The sequence below is a fragment of the Lampetra planeri genome, chromosome 60 (assembly GCF_965212315.1).
Source record: "Lampetra planeri chromosome 60, kcLamPlan1.2.h2, whole genome shotgun sequence".
In the NCBI taxonomy this organism is placed as follows: Eukaryota; Metazoa; Chordata; class Hyperoartia; order Petromyzontiformes; family Petromyzontidae; genus Lampetra; species Lampetra planeri.
In genome coordinates this window covers 4,614,677-4,639,140 of record NC_136166.1, presented here as the reverse complement: position 1 = coordinate 4,639,140, position 24,464 = coordinate 4,614,677, and the positions used below count along the sequence as shown (strand labels likewise).

At 49.7% G+C, this 24,464-nt stretch overlaps 1 protein-coding gene across 2 annotated transcripts in view; it reads left to right on the top strand.

Annotated features, from left to right (window-relative positions):
• Positions 1-21,704, top strand: part of LOC144736251 (uncharacterized) — a 45,912-nt gene extending 24,208 nt beyond the window's left edge. For both annotated transcript variants that reach the window (XM_078618873.1, XM_078618872.1), the window contains exons 7-18: positions 4,747-4,938; positions 6,180-6,310; positions 8,483-8,513; positions 10,028-10,108; positions 10,881-10,973; positions 11,619-11,732; positions 11,975-12,127; positions 12,971-13,096; positions 15,229-15,348; positions 17,244-17,320; positions 18,119-18,194; positions 18,639-21,704. In XM_078618873.1, the coding sequence (XP_078474999.1) occupies positions 4,747-4,938; positions 6,180-6,310; positions 8,483-8,513; positions 10,028-10,108; positions 10,881-10,973; positions 11,619-11,732; positions 11,975-12,127; positions 12,971-13,096; positions 15,229-15,348; positions 17,244-17,320; positions 18,119-18,194; positions 18,639-18,707 (1,263 nt within the window). In that variant the 3' untranslated portion in view covers positions 18,708-21,704. The remainder of the gene's footprint in view (positions 1-4,746; positions 4,939-6,179; positions 6,311-8,482; positions 8,514-10,027; positions 10,109-10,880; positions 10,974-11,618; positions 11,733-11,974; positions 12,128-12,970; positions 13,097-15,228; positions 15,349-17,243; positions 17,321-18,118; positions 18,195-18,638) is intronic.
• Positions 21,705-24,464: the final 2,760 nt, after the last annotated feature.

Sequence of the window (24,464 nt, the reverse complement as noted above, 5' to 3'; positions counted from 1 at the left end):
ATCGGGTGCTTTATCACAGCGCAGGGTCGAGAGAGGGGCTGAGGTGGCCTTCCATCCAGCAGTAGATTGGCTATGGCTTATGATGACGACGGTGTAAATGTATATTAAACTTCCACGTAACGAGCGCGCAACATTTTTACTTTTTATTTTATTTTACATTTTTAGAAGTCGCAGCAGGGGCTTCAAAGCGTGCCGTACAGTAAAATGTATACAGAGGATGGGGAAAACCCATCTCCAGTGCACCCAACATAGCTGAGAAAATCGGTGAGTTTTTAGTTCGTGATTGGGAAAAACTCGGTGGCCAGGCGCGGCTCTTCAGAGCGTTCCAAATCTTTTGTGCCAAGGGCCGACAAAGCCCGCGCTCCGAAACGTCTTTGACAAAGCGCGGATGACAGACAGATAGGGAGCACGGACGTCACGGCATGAGGACCTCAAACTCCTTAGGAGGGTTTTAAAAGCTGCCGTTTTTATCGGTCAAATGTCGAGGCGATTGCTCGCTTGCAAAAGAGTGCTCCGTGGAATAAAGCGCAGAAGTTTTCGACACAGCATCCCTACCCCCCCCACCAAGACGAATCTCCACTGGTGTGAATCGGCGTGTGCGAAGGCGCGCCCTAGCCCCGGGGGTTGACGCACCGGTGACCTCACAGCACCAGCAGCAGGGCGAGCAGCCCAGCCCGGTCCAACGGGTGTGACGAGCTCAACCTGGTGGCTCTGGCAGGAGGAGGAGGAGAGGGTTGTGGCTAGCATATGAGGGGGCGGGGGTGTTGTTGTGGCTGTGTGGTCGAGGGGCCCCCACTGGCTTATCGTGGGAAGGCGGCGAGGTCTGAGTTGGTGGTGGGGTGGTGAGGTTAGTGGGTGGAGATGGCGGTGAGGTGAGGTTGGGTGAGTGGGTGGGGATGGTGGAGTAGATGAGGTTGGGTTAGTGGGTGGAGATGGTAGAGGTGGTGGATGAGGTTAGTGATTGGGGATGGTAGGCAATGGCGGAGGTGATGGGCAAGGTTAAGTGAGTGGTGATGGTTGAGATGGTGGCATGGTGAGGCTATTGTGTGGAGGGCGGCTGAGTGTTAGTGGGTCAGGACGGTGGAGGGTGGGTGAGTGTTAGTGGGTGGAAATGGTGGGTGAGGTTCGTGGGTTGTGACTGTTGAGATGATGGCAGGGTGGGGTTAGTGGGTAGAGATTGTGAATGGGATTAGTGGGTGGAGATGGTGACAGGGTGGGATTAGTGGGTGGAGATGGTGAATGGGATTAGTGTGTGCAGATGGTGGATGGGATTAGTGGGTGGAGATGGTGACAGGGTGGGATTAGTGGGCGGAGATGTTGACAGGGTGGGGTTTGTGGGTGGAGATGGTGGATGGGATTAGTGGGTGGAGATGTTGACAGGGTGGGGTTTGTGGGTGGAGATGGTAAATGGGGTTAGTGGGTGGAGATGTGGGATTTGGCCTCCGGCCACACGCACGCGACTGGAAGGTTCTGACGTCCCGGGCCACGTTCATGACGGTGCCCTCCTCGCGTGACTTCCCTCGATTATGCCGTGCCAGTCGCTTTGCCTTGCCCGACCTTTGTGCTGCACCGCCCGATCTGGCGAGGTGCAAACCGCCTGCTCCGAGCAGGCGACAGACGATCCGCCTGCGGTCGTTTTGGGCGGGGGGCTGACAAATGAACGAGCGTCAGAGCGTCCCTCCCTCGTACAGAGCGGGGGGGGGGGGCAGAGCGGGGGGGCATGCACGACACACGAGAGCAGGCCTGCATCGTTACGCTTTTCTGCTCAGCGTTTAACGATGTTGAAAGTTAGTTTAAAATAATTGACTGTGTCACATCCGCCCACCGCTCACGATCAATTCGAGTTGTGTATTGCTGTAGAATGTTGCAAGACGAGCAGTTCACTTGCACTCACTCGTTCACAAGCAAGCCTGGCTGCTAATGAGACACCGTGCGTCAAAATGGGTCCAGAGTTTTGCTCGTCTTGCGGTGAATGCCGCTGTGAAAGTGTACACTCCCAGAAGGTCGTGATGGGATATACGTGAAAATAAACACATTCCTGCGGAGAGAGCTGGTAGGAAAGTTGGGTTGCTCGGTCAATGGCCAGGGTCAACGGCGGCGTGGTGTATTCCGCAAATATGGCCGACTGTGGGCGGGCACAAGCCGTCGTGAGTAGTTTAAACGTTGAGTTTTATATGGGCACCACGGGGTGAACAGCCCCTCCCCACCCAGCCCCACCCTCCCCACCCAGCCCCACCCTCCCCACCCAGCCCCTCCCCACCCTCCCCACCTAGCGCCTCCCCACCATCCCCACCCAGCCCCTCCCCATCCACCCTCCCCACCCAGCCCCTCCCCACCCTCCCCACCCAGCCCCTCCCTCCCCACCCAGCCCCTCCCTGCACGACGGACGAACACAATAATCCCCAGTGGGCTGGTGTAACCAGGAGGTTCCTACCAGTATATCAAATTGTCCCCTCGTCTATGACGCTGCAGGGTCTGCTGACTCAACACGCTTCAGGTCTGGCCCGATTCATGGCTTTCTTTTAAATGAAACTAAAACCATACATCTTTCATTGTCAACTTCTCACGAAATGTGTGGCTTCTGCTGCCTTGCCAATTAGCTTTAATGGCGATGTGGGCGTACAAATTGGCACGGATCACAGCTTCGAAGAGTTTTGAGCCGAGTCTTCGTTTGGCCTGAAGCCTGCCTCTGTCGAACAAGCATTTCGTGGATAACAAATAGTCGTGGAACGCCCCTTCCTGGGGGCGTCGAGGAGGCCTCCGTACCGTGGCTGGCCAGGAGAAGGTGGCACAGCAACATGTGGGCTCCATCTGTTCCACCTGCACGGGGTTAGAAGTAACGTGACTTACGGGAGGTTTGAGTTGATTTAGATGAGTCAAGTTTTGATTTGAAGCTTTCGTGACTGCAGTAATCCATACTCTTTGGTTCTTTCAGTAAAGTCACTTAGGTTGAAAATAAAATAAATAATCCAGCAGTGGAACTGCTGGATTTGATATTTTTTTTCCGCCTGAGGACGACCGCTTGTGTTGCGATCGAAACGTCGTGATTCATTTTATTTTATGCCGACGTGACTTTACCGAAAGAACCAAAGAGTATGAGTCAAGTTGTATCTCGTACTTCTTGTGGTAAACCCGACCCATAAAATTGTCGGAACGCCTTCTGCCACGCATACAAATTAATTCTTGCAATTCTTAATGGGCTCATAAATTATTTTGCTCATGGGCCAAGTGGTTTTAATATATGAAACATTCATTATAAATTTATATCCATCGAACATGCAACGATAGCGGGCCTGCGTTACACTTAGGCAGCATTCAACGTTTATATCCCTGACCGCAACTGCATCAAATTAGTTTTTTAATTGTCTTGAAGACATTCTACGGTAATCTCTCGGTTAATTTATCGACGAGTTTCCTGTATAAATACTCGTTTAAACTTTCCGGTTCCAACATTTTAAACTGTTTTAATAGCGCAGTTTTTTTGGCTCTTTTTTTTGACAATTTATTTGTGTGAATCGTGCAATGTGCTACGAACTCCGGTTCCCAGAGTTCGATTCCGGGCCACAGCTAATGTCAGTGGTGGCTATCTCAGCCATTCATGGGCATGTAAATTAGTGTCTGGTGCAGTCTGCAAACAGCAGCCCTGGGGAGACAAATGTGGCAGGGCACAAGAACAACAACAACAATAACCGCCTTTCACCACTAAGTGGCGGTGATGTCACCACTGCGCTTGTGCCAGGCTATGTACATGTTGAGGCCACGTGAAGTGTCGAACGCCCGCTGGCAGGAGGTCACGGGACAGACCCAGGTGTCAAGGGTCGACTGACTGAGATGACTAGCCGATGCACCACCTGTGCCCCTCCCGGGCAGGGCACGGTGCTGGACACACAACAGATTGTGTAGGCTAACATTGGAGATCTTTATTTAAACACACGTGCCATGTGTACCCATGTGTGTGTGTGCGCGCGCAAATGTGGTAGTGTAACGGCTAGTCCACTGCGCACGGAACCTGGCGAGCCGAGTTCGATTCCCACTTGCGGTCACCCACACCACTGAGGATGATCTGAACCGGTCCTGGGCCTCCCCTATGTTGACTCAGCCTCAAATGAGTACAGTACCTGGTGCGGTGTCGTAAACATCGCCACGAGGGAGACAAAGGCGGCCGGGCGTCTAGTTGTCCACCCACCTCCTCGCGTGCCGTGCCAGCCTCCATGGGCGTTACTCTAACAGTGCTCGCCCTGACAATCCGTTAAGGCTATCGGCGTGATCTTTGCAAGGCCGTAATTATAATAAATATTGGGGGGTGCACATCCCCCCCAATATTAAAAAATGCTCAAAATGCCCCCCCAATATATTGCTATAAAAATAATAAAACAACAATTTGCTAAACCTTGGCCACAATATCTGGACTTGTCTTCATATAAATCAATGCATAGATTTATTTTTATATGATTTTGGTTATGGTTGTACTTTATTAATCCCTAATCTCTGCCATTACATACAATGAAACAAGAAATAGTAAAAAAGTAAAAACAGAGGAATGTAATACAATACACTATTATACATTATTGTACAAAATAAATAAAAAGTCCATCCCACGCGTTAGGAATTTTTAAAAATATTTTATGCAGGAAATGAGTTTTCAAATTTTTCTATTTTTCTGGGTTGGGACCCCCAGACACCCTGGAAGATGTGGTCCCCCCCAATGTTGACTCCATGGCTACGGCCTTGGATCTTTGTGTGCAGATGAGAGGCCGGGCGAGCAAGGTGGAGGTGACGCACACGGAGCCGCCGCGACCCGCCATGCGCCTGCCCTCCCCGGCCACCCCCACGCCCCACGAGCAGCACTCCGTGTCCCCCCTCGTGTCGCCTCCTCCGGTCGCTCCACCACCCCAGCACCAGTTCCTCGTGTCCCCCGCGCCCCCCAGCCCGAAAACGGTGGGTGCACCATGACCATGGCGACGAGTTCACATTGTATGACCACCCCCCCCCCACCTATTATCCCCCCCATTCAGAGTATTTGGCTGCTATAATTATCCACGTGATAAGCCACTTCATTGAGTTTCTCTCATTTATGATGGCCAGGTCGCTCCTTAAAAAGAGCTCTACAGCTTTAGTGGGGCTTACCTGGTAAAATACTAAGCAATTATTTAGTTAATTCTTGTAATATGTTTGCCTCCTCATCACAGTTACATCGCTACTTGCTGTTCCTGTGATTGCTGTTCCTGTGAACTTCCACAGGAATTCAGTCTACCGTTTCATCTCATCCACACTTCAGTCACCACCACTACCACACTTCAGCTCACGACAACATACCCACCCACTCACTCGCTCACTAATCGATCCACCCAACTACTCACCAAACCACTCGCCCACCCATGCACTCACTCACGCACTCACCACCCACTCACCACACTGCAGGTCACATCGCTTCCCTTTCTGCTTTTCTCCTCGCACCGCTCCACTGGAATTCCCTCCTCCCATCACTGTCTATTTACCCCGAGCCCTTATGATATCATACTCTTTGATTCTTTCGGTAAAGTCACGTAGATAGAAAATTAATAGATCACGACGTTTCGATCGCAACACAAGCGACAGTCTTCAGGTGATAACCTTGCTCGATTCACGCAACGTATCGACTCGTATCTATAACAACGTTAACAGCGCTGTTTGCCGCTTTTCGCTTGTTGCTTTGGGCCCGCACTCAGCAACCACGATTTGTAAAAAGTAAGCGTTGTATTATTATCATCATTGTCAGCGAAGCCATCACCATCTCCCAGTATCGCGATGTAACGATCCATCCAGCCTCTGCGCACGAGATGATTTCACTGCTCCATCTCCTGCTTCTTGAGGCACGTTGTTGCGTTGCTTTTGATGAGTGAATTCAGTTTTTGAAAATCACTCCCAACAGCCCATTTATTCGGCAAAAGCAAAGTCTGCAAAACTATTGGGGTGAATGAAAAACATTGCGCGGCAAATTCGTTTTGGTTTAGTTTTCATCATCTTGGCCATATTCTCGTATGTGGAGTTTCGTTTGCCACGCCGGCCCATTCCGCTCGCAGCATTCGCCCCGTGCGCCGTGCCGGCCTCCCTAGGTGCCCGCTCACGGCACTTGCCCCATCAGGGCCTAAAAGAGCCACGCGGAGGATCTTTACCTCGGTGTTTCACGCTGTGTGCAGCTGTCGCGGCAGCACGACGCGCTTCTCAGCCAGGAGCTGCAGCCGGTGAGCGATCTGCTGGGAGAGCTGCGCGGGACGTCGAGCGAACTCTACACCTGCCTGGAGACCAACGTGCAGGGCCTGCGTACCAGGTGCTGCCCCCCCCACCACCCCCTCTCTGCCATCACCAAAGACAAAGATCCCCCATATAGCCTTAACAGACTGTAGGGGCAAGTGCTATTAGTGAGCACCTATGAAGGCCGGGACGGTACACGAGGGGGTGGGTGGCCAGCACCACGCCCGACCGCCTTTGTCTCTCCAGTGACGATGTTTACACACTGCACCAGGCACTCATTTGAGGCTGAGTCGACCTAGGGGAGGCCCAGGACCGGTTCAGATAATCGCCACTGGTGTTGGCTGTGAGCGGGAATCGAACCCAGGTCGCCGGGTTCATAGCACAGCGCGCTAACCGCTACATTACCACTCCCCACTCCGCCATCACCAAACAGACACACACAAACAACAACAACAGCCGTCATTCACCACAAAGTGACGATGACGTCGCCTCAAATCATTTGCCAGGCTAGGTGCACTTTGAGGTCGTGTGAAGTGTCCAAGGATCGCTGTTTGGCAGGAGATGATTGGATAAACCCAGGTGGAACGGGTTGACTGATTGAGACAACCGGCAGATGCATCGCCTTTGCTCCCGACTCTGCCAACTTGCTGTATGTTAACCGCCCGGCACTCCGCTCTTTGTGAGCGTCGCTCCTCTGACCTCCATTGTTGCTGGATGGGCAACTGCCTCCATTCGACGAGTAGCGTCCTTCATGAGCCTCCTCCAAAAGACAAAGACCCACACGCTCTCGCTGTATAGCAGGGCTTACACACGAGATGCCGCCCCCCAATAGCCATACGCTCACTGGCAAGCGCACTGGGGTTCGATGAGAACTCATCGATGCCGCGTTTCCACCACCATTGGGAAGGGTGGCGGCTCGCTGGCACTGGCCAGGTCCCCCATGGCAGCCCTTACCGCCGTGACGTGGCACGCCGCTGGCTCGGCAAGGCGGCAGCGTGATTCCTACATTCAGCCTCGAGGCTAAGGGCAGTCTACTGGCACCGACCTTACAGAATTATTTGAACACATTGCAAATTTGTAAGTGTAGTGGGTTCAATTGAGGCGCACATTTGATCTTGGAGACAACACGTTTATTCACTATCTCCAACAGGTAACTCTTTACTTAACTGGATAACGACTAAGGGTGGTGACCACCACGAGTAACTATATACACTTGGAGGGGTGACCAGAGACCGAGGACCCACGAAGACGGAGGATTTCTTCCCAGAAATGAACAACCACAATCCCCGTCGGGACTCGGCTTTTATCCGCTGCGGCGTGGCCAGGCCCCCCCCTTGGCCACTCCACTTTTCCAGATCCTTCTCGACAACTCAGGATCCACACCACGTGTTCCTCTCGCCTCCTCCCTGGTCCTCGTTACCACCTCATCCGGTCACGTGCCCCCTTGGGTTCACCCAGACTGTCATGACCTCACCAGACCTTTTCCCTGGTATACTCACTCAGGTGCCAGGGAGAGGCTCCGCACATAGAGGACCACTCACTCGGTACTGTCGCTACACTATAGTGACATCATCTATGACACTACATAAGTAAAATAAAAACCCCTCTAATTTGGCCTTCTATCCATAAGCTAAGAAGCCCAAAGGCCTCTCCCTCCTATTCACCACCCTGTTTGTGGAAGCATGTTTATTAGTATGTTGCGTTGTGTATGCTGGCGTGAGGCTGAGCTGATTGTGATGTTGGTCATTACCGGTGACGTGTCCCAATGTTAGCGAGTTCGTCGCGCTTTGCAGAGGTTCGTGGTTGGAATCCAGCGACCACCCTGATTATTGCTACTATGTGTGGTATGAACCGTAATAATACTACGCGTCATCTGCTTCACTCACATTTGACGTTATGACCCCGTGACGATATTCGCAAGAGTAAGCCATCGTGTGCCAGCGTCAGGATCTGTATTTGCCAAATTTTAAAACTCCATCGCCGATTACTCAATTGAGGTTGTGTGTAGCAATCATCGCCCCCTACTGGCAAGTTTTACAAAAAAATTATCATTGCTATGTATGTTGAACTTCTTTCGCACTGTATGTAGCCAACTGTGGAGGTGTTATTACCCTGATCCAAGTCGCTCTTGCAAAAGAGACTCTTTCCTCGTCTCTCGAGTTCTCACGCAGTTCAACAATATCAACTTGGTGTCCCGAGTTAACACTCAACTGAGATCACTAACTGCAGCAACATTTCTGCTTTCTAGGCTGAAATCCCTGGACAGCCCAGCGATAAAGGTAATTGAGTCCGATGTCTGTGCATGAGCGCTCACAAGGAATCAGGATGCGGGCCCATAACGAAACACATTCACCACACTCTTGATCTACAAGGTGGCCCAAAAGGCAGGACACACAGGACTATTTAATTTAGTTGAACACTGGTGTTAAAATATGTTTTATTTTTTCAGGTTATATTTTTTCAATTGTCATTATTCGTATTTATTTTCTTCTTCCCGTTCGAGTTACCTCAAATCTGTCGTTGACAAAACTCGACCAAGAACCTCGAGCGAATTGAGACAACAAAACTTAATTGATGAATGTTCAAAGATTTACACGGCTATAATATTTGTTTAAACACCTCTAAATTTATTTCAAATAATAATTCGTGGATGCATTCATGTTAATGGAAGTCAGTTTGAACATTTGTTAAAATACATTAAATAACCCGATGTGATATATATATAATAACCCTATGTGTCCTGGTTTTTGGGTCACCCTGTATGCACGACACACGGGCGGCGCATTCAACACAACCGGCATTTGCTCTTTTGAATAACGCAGAGAGCAGCTGGATATTTACGAACGCTCGTGATAACATGACGACGGTGCCACGGCTGCTGTGTGACCATGCTTCACCGTGCTGGTCACATCACGGGTTCATAGCTCGGTCTGATAGCCATTTCCAAAGGGTAAAGGGGCAGCCCTGGGATTTCTTACTCGTGTCACCTCTGGCGGAAGGGTCGCTGCTGGCCCGAATGGCTTCCGCTAAAGGGGGGATCAAGAGAGCCCAATAGTGGGAGCGGCAGAAAGCTTCTCCAGGCGGTATTCGGTCTACTCTTCCACACTGAACAAACGTCCGCGAAGAGGTGGACGCGCCCACACTTTACCCCCACCACCCCGCGTGACCTGCCAGTCAACTAACTGCGGTGAACCAATTTTTATTGCTGGGTGGGGTCGGGGTAGGGAGGGGGTGGATTTGAAAAACTGGCACCGTCGTTTCCACTGCCGCGCCGGGGTGACCTCCGCACTGCGAGTAATATGCGCTCGCAGACACACCATGCAAGCTCGCCCTGTTAGTTATATCCCCGGAAATTTCCACCACATCAAGAGTAGAGAAGGAGCGAGCAGAAGCGAGCTGCGTGGAGGAGCAGAGTCTGTTTCTCAGCGGGCGGCGGTGGGGCAGAGTGGGGAGGGATTCCGTAGTTATCAACCCATATGGTTTACCCGTATTCTTGTACAGCCGTTTCAATACGGGCAAACATTTTTTTGTCTATTTGTTTGTGTTTCTCCCTTGTGATGGGACTTTGTAGAATGAACGTTGAGATTTATAAGGGGCACGGGGTGACCAATAAGGTCTGAATTGGTCTGTAATGAGGTAGGTACTGATTAGGTGGTTGACAGGTATGGGATTCAGAGTGGGAGTGGCCATACATAAGTCACGTGATTTGAGATACAGAGATTATCGCGTCGTGGAATCGGGAATAACCGCCTCTAGAGCGGGAGTTGACGTGTCCGCGTCGCCCCGCCCGCAGAACGACGTCGACAACCTCGACCTGAAGATCCCGGGAGGGACGTCCGACACGGTGCGCTTGCACCTGCGGGGACTGCTGGAGGTGAGGAGCATCCCGTGCGTCCACTCGCACGCACAGCACCAAAACGCATCACCACTCGCCCACCGCCCCAAGTGGAGCAGCTATCGAGTCGTGTGCAGGCGGTGCAACTGCACCAGGCCCAGGCAGCGGAGGGGCCCAGGCAGAGGAGGGGCCCAGGTGTTTGGGCTAAAAGTCGGATGGGTGGGGGAAAATGGAATAGCGGCGTTACCCCATTTAGACCCTTACATCAGGGCCTATGCCAACCATGCTACGCCCACCGTCTCTCTGTCGTTTGAATGAAATGTCACGATTCGGGGATTGTGATTCAAATCAACAATCGATTCGTGTTGTCTCGTTTTCACTGCCCTCCTTTGCATTGTTTCTCGTTTCTTCTGTCCAGCCCGTACAGTGGTTAGCACACGGTGCTAAGAACCCGCCCAACTGAGTTTGATTCCTGGCCATTGCTAACGGCCTTGGGCCCCTCCTCTAGGTCAACTCGGCCTCAAAAGAGGCCACACCACCCTCTCCGCCCTTTCCGTGTGCCACGCCGGTTTTATTTGGTGTTCGCTATCAGCACTTTCCTGACAGTCTGCAAAGCTAAAACGATCTTTACATTTACCTTGCGCGTGCACGTGTGCATGTGCATGCATATATCCTTAGAAGTTATAGCTGCTTATACACAAGCTTCAAGTTTATTGAGTGTTAAGGGCACTGAGTCACGAACCCTCAGTTACTGAGGAATCCGTGGACGAGTTAACTCATCCACTAAGTTCCACGGGGATTTGGGTTGCAGGTGAAGTCGTCCATGGAGAGGGCCATGAAGCTGGTGATGGGGACCTTCGGGGCGCTCACCAACGAGCTCGCCCGTCTGCAGGATGACGTCCGGGTAAGAGGCCACACAAGGGGCCGGTTTAAAGTTATACCGCAATGTCTGTGGGAGGCTCAATCGGCACGCGTGGGGGGGTGCTGGCCACACCTCCCTCCATCAACCCCGCCTACTTTTACATAACCACGCCCACCCCTGTTCTGTCTGACATTGGCTCCGCCTGCTGTTCATAGGCCACTACTCAGGTAGTACCCCTCCCCCCACTACTCAGGTAGCACCCCTCCCCCTACTACTCAGATGGCCCCACCCACTACTCAGGTGGCCCCACCCACTATTCTAGTAGCCCCACCCACTACTCAGGTGGCCCCACCCACGACATAGGTTAGCCCTGTCCACTGCTCATATAGCACCGCCAAACACGATCTGCCGATCGACTCACTGTTGCGGAGCCATTTACACGACTGCGTGGACATAAGTGGAGGGATTAAAGAAATTAGCAACATCGTTTCAACTGCCCTGCAGGGAGATTGGACCGGCAACCTCTGGATTACAATTCCAGACCACTATTACAGCAGCAGCGTCGTGACAACTCTGGACAGCTTTAGAATTGGTCGTGGAAATGTGGGATTAGAGACTTATTGAGGTGCCAGTGGCTGTGCTTTTCAATGTTATCACCTCCACGCACGACCCCTCGTGTGTCACCAGAGCTCGGAGAACGCTCGCTTCCACCTGTCCGAGGAAGCCGTGAAAAAGGGGCAACTCGCCGAGCAGTACTCCCAGCTGGCGAGCAACCTCCAGAAAAACAACCTGGAGCTGCAGGTACAGACGCGGAGGAGAAGCTTTCTTCGCAAGCACCAGTTTCAATAATCGGCTGTGAAGTGCGTCAGGGCGTGCCGGGCAGACTGGAGGATGACCGGAGTTTGCATGACGGTTTACGTTCCTTGACAAGATCAGCAAAGTATTGTGGTTCATTTGTGGTAAGCACTTTGTGTGTAACGAGCACGTCCTTATGTATTCGTTCGGCAACCGGATCTTTGTGTTCTGTGCGTGTACGTGAGCAGCAGTCCCTGGCATCCGGCACAGCTGACTCGCTGAACCTGCAGGAAATGAAGCGAGCGTTGGATGCGGCGCGGAGCGAGTGCGAGTCTCTGCAGCGTAAGAACGAGTCGGTGCTACAGCAGCAGAGGCAGCAGCAGGAGCAGCACCAGGCACAGGTATAACGACAACTATGGCAGCCGATGCCCTTTAACGCAGCAGATGGAGAGACGTTGTTGTTGACATTTTGCTCCTCCGTGAAACCGAGACGGTGACCGGCTGTCATGCAAATCGGGAGAGACGAGCACAATTGCTAATTTTTGAATATTATATTTTTGTTCAATTAGATTTAAACGGGAAAATGCAACGGATGCAGTGTCAGGCGAATGAAGGGAGGCTTTTTAACCGGGCGGTTGTGACGACACACCTCCGATTAGCGCGGTTGGCTATGTACGGTGCCAAAAAAGTTCTACATACATACGTAACACTTGTGTTACTTTACAGCAAAGGGCCTGTGTTGGATTCCCGACTCGGGTGCCTTCCTGTGTGGAGTTTGTATGTTCTCTCCCCATGTTCTGCATGGGTTTCCTCCGGATTACCCAGTTTCATCCCATAGCTAAAAAAAGTACAATGTAAACAGAATCGGTTAAACTGAATACTTAAAGATTACCTGCAAAACACTCAATTGGGATTGCACGTATAACTCATAGCTCCCTGCTGGCATATCAAAGCCTCAGGTCACATGAGAGGCCACTCTTGCAAATGAGACTTCCCCTGGTCTCTTGAGTTCTTACCTGGTTAAACAACATAAACTTTAACTGGAACTTACACTAACTGGCATGGTGAAGTATGGTCATATAAACCCCCAATGTGACATGGGAACGTTCCCATACAGCAGTGGAATGATGCGCACCACATTGGCGGTGTGGCGACGTTACGGATGGCAGCAGCGTGGACAATCGAGCGATCCGTTGATTTCGATTCTCAATCTCGTCTTGGCATTCCGTTTACGATCGTTTCAGCTCATGTCCCTGAAGTCGGAGAGGGAGTCTTCGAACCAGGCGTCGATGGAGGAAATACGACGCCGCTACGAGTCGCAGCTCGCTGACCAGGCCGCCGAGAGGGACAGGGAGGTGTCCAGCATGAAGGTGATGCAGAGGTCACGGGGTCAGGGGTATTGAGACAAGGACCCGGCAAAAACACGGCTCAAACGACGCAAACGTTTCTATGAACTGGAATTCCTCCTGCAGCGGGGTGTGGGGTGGGGGGGAACCCAGGGCCCATGGGTAACACACGGCCAACAGCTTCACATCACGCGTTCTGTGCGTGGTCACGTGAGGCCTACCACTTGAAAAGGGCCCACAGGCCATATTTCCACCACTGCGAGCATCTTAGCTGCAGCGGGTGGACATCAGAAGTAGGCAGTATTTTTTGAGCTGCCAAAACTGCGCCGCTGATTTTGTCGCGCTTCGTTCACTTCCGTCACTGCAACGGCCTCTTGCCCGTTACCCCCGTCAATCCTATTCAGCTCTTTGGCTTCTCACGACGTGACTTATTTTGAACGAGTAAAGTATTCAGAGTAATCTGTCCGAGACAACTTGCGTGTTTTTGCTCCGATCCCGATTCCCTTTCATTACATCGCTTTGGCCACTTTGGTGACGCAGGGGGTCGCACACGGCGAGCGAGTCTCTAATCCTGCTCTCTTGAAGTCTCACCTGCCTGCTTTAACAAAATGAACGTGAAACGTGATACATGATATGTTTGAATGAGATGGAATTGGAACAATAAAGGCTTAATCCAGCAAAATAGTTCTACATTGAAAAGATTATCCCCGTATAAAATAATTGCAGTCACGATGTCGCATTCCGCTTAGTCGGAGTCGTTTGCAACGAGCGTAGGAGTGGTGAGTCCGCGCGTGTAGACGCCATCGGCTAAACGCGATTCTCCTTTCTCACGAAGGCCTTGATTAAAACGGTACCGACTGTGCGCCCAATCTTGACCTGGTGAGAGAAGAGACGGCTTCTCTGTCATTGTCAGTGCTTTGGATTTACCACTTTGGGAATTATTTAAATTATACGCCACATCACATCTCACCTTATTTTATCCACATTTTTTAGGAAGCTGTTCATAGGATCATGGAAATATAGGGTCCAATAATAAAGGGTTATTGTGGATGGAGGGTATACCTTGTTCCTCGCAACCGAAAGAACCAAAGAGTATGGATTCCTGCAGTCACGAAAGTTTCAAATCAAGACTAGAGGGGGAGAGATTTAATAATGACGATTGAAGGAATTGAGCCATGTGGTTCTGCGAGCTCAGCCTCCACTACTTGTGTCTCAGTGCTCCCTCACTGTGGCTGTACAGAGGTGGAGGGATTTAAGAGACCCGTCCCGTTGTTTTAACTCCCTTGCCGAGAGTTCCAACCGACAGCCTCTGGATTACGAGCCCAGAGTGCTTTGCTGTCGCACTCGGCCAGCCTGGGGGACTATCGTGATGGGAGCAAAGATGTGGATGATGCTTGGTTGCGTGCACGTTTGTGTGTGCGTGTGTGTGTGTGCGTGCGTGTTTGTGTCGATGGGTGGAGATCGGTTATGTGCAACTATAGTGTGCACCACAAACCCGGCGACCCGAGTTTTATTTAGATTCCTGCTCACAGTTAACACCAATGACGATTATCTGAACCGATCCTGTGCCTTCCCTAGGTCGACTCGGCCTCAAATTAGTACCTAGTGCGGTGCGTAAAACATCGCCACTGGGGAGACAAAGGCTGATAGGCGTGGTGCTGGCCACCAACCCCTTCGTGTGCCGTGTCGGCCTTCATAGGTGCTTGCTAATAGCACTTGCCCCTACAGTCTGTTAATGCTAAACCGGGGATCTTTGTCTTTGTGTTGCTGAGTGGACAGCGGAAGTGTAGCGGTTATCGCATTGCGCAATGAACCCGGCAACCCCAGTTCAATTCCCGCTCACGGCCGCCACCAGTGACGATCATTTGAACCTGTCCTGGTCCTCCCCTAGGTCGACTCAGATTCAAATGAGTACTTGATGTGATATGTAAACATCGCCACTGCGGAGGCAAAGGCGGCCGGGCGTGGTGTTGCCCAGCCACCCCCTCGTGTGCCGTGCCGACTTTCATAAGGACATTTCCCGGACGTCTGTGAAAAAGAGCTTCATAGCTCATCGGATTTCTCCCAGGAGAAATAAAGATTCTGAGAGATGCTCGCTTAACAGCACTTGCTCTGACAGTCTGTTGAAAGGTGGGGGGGATCTTTGTCTTGTGCAGATGAGGATCGAGAGCTTCCAGCAGCAGAGCCAGAGCTCGAGCCAGGGCAGTGACCAGCGCCTGGCGGAGCTGCAGCGCACAATCTCCCAGCAGGAGCAGATCATCGCCACGCTCCGCGAGGTGACACATGGTCCATTTCTTTCGCACTACATGTCCGTTGTCAAAATAAGAACAGGTGTTTGTCCTTTCTAGAAAAAAAAGGAGTTGTGTTAAGATGTTCAAACAGCAAATAGAAACCTTTTGCAAGGAATCAAGTCTGCATTATAACCACAGGTACTTGTGGTGAACATGCAAACAAACATGCTCTGACAATTATATACATTGACACTCCATATATCATTAGAGCATGTTTGTTTGGTTGCTTCTGAAAAAGGCATCTATTTGGTATTTGAACATCTTAACACCTATTTAATTGCCAGAAAGGTTAAAACCTATTCTCATATTTAATACTTTGATTCAAGCAAAGATATGTGCCATAGATGTCTCCGTTGTTGTCTTCTCCACCGTTTATTTTCTATTTTCCACCCGATCGTACTGGGTGGCCATCGCGTCACGGAGCAGTAGTGGAGCAGGATGTGACCATGCTGTGTTGGAAGAGAAAAAAAATTAACGTTGACTTTGTTTAACCCGGTGGAAATGCAAGAGACCCAAGGGGGATGTCTCATTTGCGAGTGACCCGGGGTGTTAGTCCGCCAGTTGGTGGCGACGATTACCACTTCCTACAATCCCAGTTGAGTCATTTGCGGTGTAAATTTTTTAATTTGGTAAATGTGGACTCTGAAGCTGGTGGCACACAATGGCCTGCTCTTGCGAATGACGTAGGGGTGTCGTGAACGTCCACTTTGAGCGATGCTGGCGGTGGCTGGAATAATTCCGGCAATTACTACTTCCTGTCCGCATCCTTAAACCCTTAACTATCCTCCCCCTTCCCCTTCCTAACCTCGCCCTTCTCTTTTCCTATCATTACCCTTCCTTGCCATCCCTTCCCCTCCCCAATACTCAAACTCCAACCCTTTTCCCCATCAGCCAATATTAATGTAAAATGTATCATTCTTGTCAAGTGCTTTGACACAAATGCAACGCAAAAACCTAGATAAAATGAGAAATACACACCGCAGTAATAATTATTACTGGTAACTATTACTGTGGTAATTATTAGTAATTATTACTGCCCGCCCTAATAATAATTAGAGCGGGCCGCTGGATTCGAACCACGAAGCTCCACAACAAGTGGCGAATGCACTGCTTGTGAGGCCATATCAATGCCCTATAGAAGCGGATATCACAAAGCTACCTCCACCAATCACAAAGTAGCCCCGCAGCTGCCTATGACAATCTACCATGCATTGTGATCGCCCACTTTCCAGGCTCAACTTCGCTTGACGTCCGAGATGTGATGAGATTCGGTGCATTGCAGGTGATTTAATTATTGGACATTGCTCTATTAAGACAATGGGATGACCAAAAATAATATAATAATAAACAAAACAGAACTTAAAGAGACAAAGAAAACGTAATTCTTCAGCTGAATCATGGCTCCAAATCATGCTACTAATTACTCTTGTTGAATTGCCGGAGAGGTGGATGTTTACAGAGACTCAAGATTCTCTTTCCGGAAGGGTCCTGCGAAGTTTTTTTCACTGGAGGGGAGCGATGTTGCTACTGCTCTCTGCGATCTTGATTAAGTAATTTTTCAGGAATTTTTCACCATTCAGATATTTTGGCCAATACCGGTTACACTGTGCGATTATTTTAGTTATGAGAGGAAACAAGGAGAAACTTTCGGAAATCCATGCAGAACAGGGGGAAAACATACAAACACAGAGGGGCGTCCGAGTCAAGAAACGAACCCGGGTGCTTCTTGCTCGCGTGGCACAAGTGTTACCATGACGTTGCTACCCTGCCGCCCGACATGTGTGAACTTGTGTGTCTGTGTGTGCAGAGGAGGTGCTCGCTAACAACACTTGCCTCAACAGTCTGTTAAACCTAAACGAGGGATCTTTGTCTGTGCACAGGAGATGGAGAGGTTAAGGATGTCCATGAGCCAAAGGTCGTCCACGCAGTCGTCCACCGTGGTGAACACCACCGTCAAGTAAGGACCCCAAGGCTCCTGCAGCGAGTGCCAATTAAATATAATGGGTGCTACAGCGTCGAGATGTTGTCTCCCTCGCCTGGTATGCAGGCGGTCGTGGGTTTGATCCTGACCCTGACGCCTGCTGTGTAGTTGGTGTTTGAGTGTCTCTCTCTCGCCGTGGTCGTGTTAATTTTTCCGCGGGTCCTCTGGTTTGTCCCTCTACATTTAGAATCGTGCATTTAAATGATTTGGTGGCTGTGCATTTCCACATGATAAGCCACTTCATTGAGCTCTCCTTTGTGTCCACGTCACTTGTGAATAAGTAATATAAAAAAATACTTTTTTAAAAACACACTTTAATTAAATGGACCCTACTCGTAATGGCAGAAATCCACGACTCCAGGAAGTGGCCGCAAAGCTTGCCATAACGTAAGGGGCCGTGGTGATTTACAGCCAACGTCAGCTGAGCGTGGACAATTAGACCCAAACCGAAACATAACGTTCAAAAATAATGTAAATGTTTTTTTTATGATAGAATATAGTATTGTCATCAGTATGACATAAGTATACCAAGTTTGCAGTCGATACCACATTGGGAAGTGGGTTAAAATTGAGTTACAAGATTTGAGGATATGACGACAACAACAGACAGCGTGAGTTAAATAAAAGTGTGTAAAAAGAGCGATGTAGCTCAGTTGAGGCCTTGCCGGATAAAATAATAAATAGTTTAGTTTTTAGTTTAATGTGACCTCGGCCGCTCGGACCGAACTCCACGAGCGCCGTCCTCCTCTCCGTGACCGCCGCTCTTTCTTGCAGGCGGGAGACGGAGTACCCGTATCTGCGCCTGGTGCCCACGTACGGAGAGTGCGTGTACAGCAACTACTCCGTGCAGGTGAGAGTCCCCCCCCACCCCCACTCTCCGCTACTCCCCCACGATGGTTCAATGTGGGGGCTGGGGGTCTTCTTGTTGGAGCTCCTTCCTCTGTGTGTGTCTGTATGTGTAAACATTGCCACTCGGGAGACAAAGCAGGTCGGGTGTGGTGCTGGCCACCCACCCCCTCGTGTGCTATGCCGGCCTTCATATTTTCCCACAAACAGCACTTGCCCCAACAGTCTGTTTAGGCTACACATCAGCATCGTTGTCAAGCTTCTGTCTGAAAACAGATGGTTGACAACAGGGGCATATTTTGGAGGTCGCTGAGTGCCTCTCCTGCGCAGAAGCTGCGAGATCTGGCCAAGCGTAGAGAACGTTGGCCGCGAGGTGCAGCGGTGGCGTCTGCGGCTTTGGCCACGATGACGTCTCGATCTTTGGCCATTCCCCCGACCCCTTCCGCAGAACGCTGGACACCACGGAGACAGCAGAGTCGCGAGCGAGAAGGCGACCAAGACCGTCCGATTTGCGTAATCCGAGAGAATCTTCTAAGGGGGAAACGCATGGTGCCACGTCCACACGCGGGAGCGCAGACTCACCAGGAAATAACTTGCCCCAATGGTCAGCAACCAGTACATCAACTGGGCATGTATGGGTAACCCTCTACACACAACAACAACAACGGTTGCCAATTGCCCGCTAAGTGATGGGGATGTCACCACGGCGTTTGTGCGAGGCTTAGTGCACTTTGAAGCCATCGCGTGAAGTGTCAAGGCTTGCTGTGGCAGACCCATAACACCTGGGTCTGGCTCCCAGGTGTTAATGGGTTAATTCTACAAATTAGCACACGCAGTTATGCACTCAAATGCATACACACGTCCTCGCGCACACACGCACGGATGCACAGGTTGCTGGCCAATGTCACTCTTCAACGTGAACAGAAGCACCGCAATGCTTTTGGTGCAGGTCAATTGGGTTTGGGTTTCTGAATTTTCTTAATTATTCTTTTTATTTAGCTTTTTGTACACTTTAATGTGTTAACAAAAAAATAATTCCTTTTTTTATTTGTTACTGATTAGTAGATTAGTCAAAGAATAACATCATTTTGGGGAAACTGAATGTCAGGTGAGTGGCGACGCATTCAATGGCACTTGGATTATCTCAGTTAGCTACGTACGGCGCGATGGAAGCTCAACGTGGGTATACACTTCTACACTCCCGCCAGCTACACCGTCTCGTTCATCCCAACCTCGGGGGTGGAGGGTTGGCACTGGATTCGGACGCGGAGAGAACTCCGCACCCCCACGGCCTGCACAGTACCCAGTGGCACGAACCACGAGTCCTGCTCCCCGTGCATTACGCCAATGCCTACACTGCACTCATTGTTGGGGGGGGGGGGGCTATTTGACCATACTTTACCACGCTGGTTCGTGCGGGTTGTCTAAAGGCAGGGGAGGCATAGACGTGAGGGCATAGTAGCGGTGCGATTGATGCTGCTGTGCCGCCACACCTCTGGCTGCACACACTCAGCGTAGCTCGTGACAAATGGCCCGGAATGGGTGCGCGATCTCAGGAGCTAAGCAGGTTAAGCCTGGCAAGCGCTAGGATGGGCGACCGCCGTGCATGAAACAGGTGTCACAGGCTGCGGTGTGGAGATGCGTGTGGCGTGACCAACGTGTGTTGAGAAATACGTTAATAAATAACGCGGGCCCATTCGTTAATTTTCAAAGGTTATTTTTAAAACCCACATTGTCTACGTTCTTAATAGTGTAATGAAATCCATGCGTTTTAGCGCTTTACTGAATGAATGCTATTGTAATGATGCAGTCAATCATTTATCGCAGAAGGCATGGAGGACCCTGCAATGGAATATTTGGCCAATTACATTAAGGAGTGTTGGTCGTGTCGAATGGAAAACAGGATTACCCATAATAAAAAACGCACAAGACGGGAGTAGCAATCAAAGGCCCACGCAGATAGAATCCAGAATTTGTACTGCCATTGCTGGTCACCTCACAGCCCAAGTCTTACAACACCTGGCATTCAGTCACCCACAAGATTATCCCAGGCGGTGGTGGTTATACAATGCCTATAACCTAGTCTGGGAAAACTAGACGAAAGACCCATGATCAGGGGAGAGACAATAACTGACCACACGTAGGAGGGGTGTCTGTATACAGATTGTCCTTGGCAAAAACCAGGCTTACGTGGCTGTGGAGACTACTTTCGAGGACAGTGTTTGAGCTGTGACTTCGTAACCCTTTCGAGGACTTTTCAAGATAGATTTGAGATGCAATTGACATTTTCAAAAATGGCAGGGCCTAGCCTTAAAGACTGAGGAATCGGAGCTACCGGCAGCAGTCTTGAGGGCATTAGAAATGCTGGAGGCATTGACGGTGGCCTGAATTGAAGCCCCGTTAATGAAAGGGGTGACACGTTGAGATATGAGTTTGATGGGTAGAGAATCAAGGATAGAAATATTATTTTAATCGATTTGTAGAATTAGTACATGCTACTTTTTAGCAAAGTGGTTTGCCCACCTCTGTGCAGTAGCGCACTACGACGAGCTATAAAGTCTTAACACGATTCAGCATTTGCTTACTTGTACCTCTTTTCCACTGTAGACTTGAGCTTCGACAGAGCAGAGCCAGCCAGGCTGTTGTTTTTTCCATGACAGAATCCGAGCCGTGCTGTTGACGTCACACGGAATTGACTATGTTGAGTCGCATGTAGATGACGCGGTGACACTGTCCTCACGGCGTACTAACTGACGTCACACACGATGAACAAATCATTTGCCCTGGCCCTGTTTGGCCATGTATTTAACTCGGTGAGAGCAAGAGGCCAGAATGAGTCTCATTTGCAACCGTGACCTGGGGGAATCATTCCGCCAAAAGGGAGCAATGATCCCTTTGCATCGTCCTAAATGAGTAATTTGCGGGTACTTTTTGGCATTTCGCAGATTTGGACCCTAATGCCCACACACGTTGGGCCACTCTTGTTACTCGCATCAGGGGATACTCAATGTCCATTTAAGCAGAGAGCATGGTATTATTGTGTTTGTTACACCGGCATTATAACAATCGGGGCGGCTGGTTGATTCGAACCTCGAACCTCTGCAACAAGCGGCGAACAAGCTACTGGAAGGGGCCACGTCCATCGCATCAAGTTCTCCAGGAACGTATCGTGAGGCTCGCGTACCGCTGCTCAGTTCTGGCTCTGCTCGGCAAATGGCTAGTGGAAAAACCATCCAAATACGGCGGCCAACTAATATCGCCAGTGGAAAGAGGGGTATGGTAATTAACACTGGGTTTTGTACACGGGTGGTGAGGAAAATGGTTTAAGTATGTGGACACGCGCGCGCTCGTTACGCTCCGCTTTAGTACTTGCACGCTGCATGCCTGGCGAGGTGGAGGTTCGACGAGTTTGTAAGGGAGGTGTCGGGGTGTTTTCCGTCCATTTGGCAGCGATTGTCAACACGCTGTTCATGTAACTTGGCCAAAATAAACAGAAGTCTGCATGCATCTTTAATTAGCCTGCTCTTCATTTACTTGACCACGACAGTTCCTAATACCAGCGGCCTGTGTATGCACAGTGAGAACTGGGAACTGTTAGGACTGCGGAAGATGTTCCATTGAAACTTCAGCATGAATCCAAGTCGACTAAAGTGGGCTCAGGGGGCTCATACCATGTGCTGCAGCTCCCAAGACGTCTCTTTGGCACACCGAACTATGTGGCCTCACGGCAGGTGCTGGAGTTGGCTCCACTTTCACTGTGGCAGCACGTCGTGGCAAGCGGACCTCCCAGGCGTGCTCGGGTATGGCACGAATACAACTCACTCGGGTCGCCACCAAGTGGCGAAGTGACTACATTATCAGTGGTGGAGTAACGACATTATCAGCTCAGGGGGTGCGGTAATCAGTCTGGTGGGGCCCCAATATCTGATTTGTCTCGCACGGTCGCACCCAGGCTATTATATATCGCAGACTTCTCTTGCCTACTAATAACGTCGTCGTTACACTCACGGTCTCGAACATTTATTGCTGTAGGGGCGCTCAGCTTTCGCAAAATGAAACCACGACTACAGCTCCATAGTAACATCTTTGCAGTATTATATTACCGCTCGAATTATATTCAACTAAAAAAATGAAATAAATTTTTATAAAAATTAATTTAAACCATGTTTTAAATAAGTTTTTATTTTTTGATGCTGTTGAAAATTAATCTCATGGTTGTTATCAAAGGCACCCCCCCAAATCATAGCTTTGGCTACCGAGGGGGGGGGGCAAGGCACCCCCTGCCCCCCACGATAGTTATGCTTCTGCTGCCACTTGGTTAGAGGCAACCTAAAAGTTAAGACATTGCCTGCTCAAATGAGACAAGACAGCGATCATCTCCTGTTTTACAGCAATGAGCCTTTTATGGAAATTTCACATTCCTATGCTAGACGCGAGTATCTCCATCGTCGGACAACCGTTGTTGACGTTCCCACAATGTGGTACTTATTTTATGGACCCTGTAGGGATGATGGACTGAAACTCAAGATCATTTTAATACAGTACTTGCATTCATATTGTACCCATGTCTGATCACGCGATTGTTTAGCCTAAGGGACCTACTAATGGCAGCTGTCCCTTTGCAAGACAAAGTGAACAGAGCACCGGCCTGCAAGTGGGCATTAATTGGTCTGCCAGTAGGTTGCAGTGTCGCTATTTGTTATTCTGATTAAGTAAGATGTGGCCAGTCTACTTATGCCTGGTTTCCACTGCCATTGGGAAGCCGGCTCTGCCGGCCCAGTAAAGTACTGGCCCAGCACAGCACCTAGGCCCAGGTCTGTGTCCCAACTTAATGCACCATGTGGCTCCATGAGCTTAAACAACAATACTTATCTTCTTGGTTCTTTCGGTAAAGTCACGTAGAAGGGAAGTAATAAAATAATAAAAATAAAACATAATAAAACAATTCTCACGACGTTTCGGCCACAACGCAAGCAGCCGTCCTCAGGCGAAGAATGAGACATTATCAAGCTAGGAGCTTATATAGGTGTAGCGAGGAGGAGCGCCTTAACAAAAAAATGTGCATATGAAGAGGAATTTCAGCATACCAATGGGCAATGCGTAGGAGGGGGGGCGGAGGGGTTTCAAAGTCCCATTATGCCCATGCATTATGCAGGATCAACAGCACCACGGGGGGGCGCAAGGAACAACGTTAATAAAGGAAAGGAATGTTAATGATATGTAGCTGCATTTACCAAACAACCACGTAGAAAACCAAAGTAAAAAATACATAAAAAAAAACTAAAATATAAACTGATACTTACTATACTCTACAATAAGCTGAGTTACTAACAACAAATAATAAATTACAATTCTACGTCGTAAGAAGTATATAATATACTTCCATCTAAACTTTATTCTCTTAGCATATACAGTACTATATACTGCCATAGATAAACCCAACATTAAATTATATACTGTATTGCTGTAAACAACCCTATACTTTATACATTTTAATATAACACTATGTATTATTCAACTCACCCTAATGTGTATCGAAATGGTTTATTACGTCCTTCCAATGATTGCTAAGCCTGAATCCATCTTCTCGGTTAAAATTGTCTCTGTGTTTGTATATGTGGATCGCCTCATGAACGAATCTCTCATGATAGTCAGATGGCTTGCAGAGAACCTCCGTCTTGGAGAAGTCAATGTCATGTGAGCCCACTGAGTTGTAACAGTGGTCTGCCACGGCTGAGGTGTTTGTCCTACCGTGTTTTAGATCAGCTTTATGTTCACGAATGCGGTCTGAGACGTGTCGTTTGGTTTCCCCAATGTAACTGCTACCACAGAGGCAACTTAGTTTGTAGACGCCAGGGTACTGTATGTCTGGAATCACATCTTTTACAGACGGTACCAGATCACGGATTTTATGTACTGTGTTGAATCGGACCTGGATCTTGTGTTTAATCAGGATTTTGGAGATCTTTTTTGTGACCCCAGCAATGTAGGGTAAGGTGATGGTCTTGAAAGGCTCCTCAACAGGATCCTTCTTAATGGTTGGAGTGATGGCTTTGCGGATTGTGTAGTCGGAGTAACCATTAGCCTTAAGAGCTTGGCGTACGTGTTTGAGTTCACTGGAAATGTGTTCATGGTCGGAGATGCATTGGGCTCTATGATATAGAGTCTTGATGAGGGAATTCTTCTGGGATGGATGGTGGTGGGAATCCGGTTTTAGATAAGCATTCGTGTGGGTGGCTTTCCTGTAGACAGAGTGGCTCATTGAACCATCAGG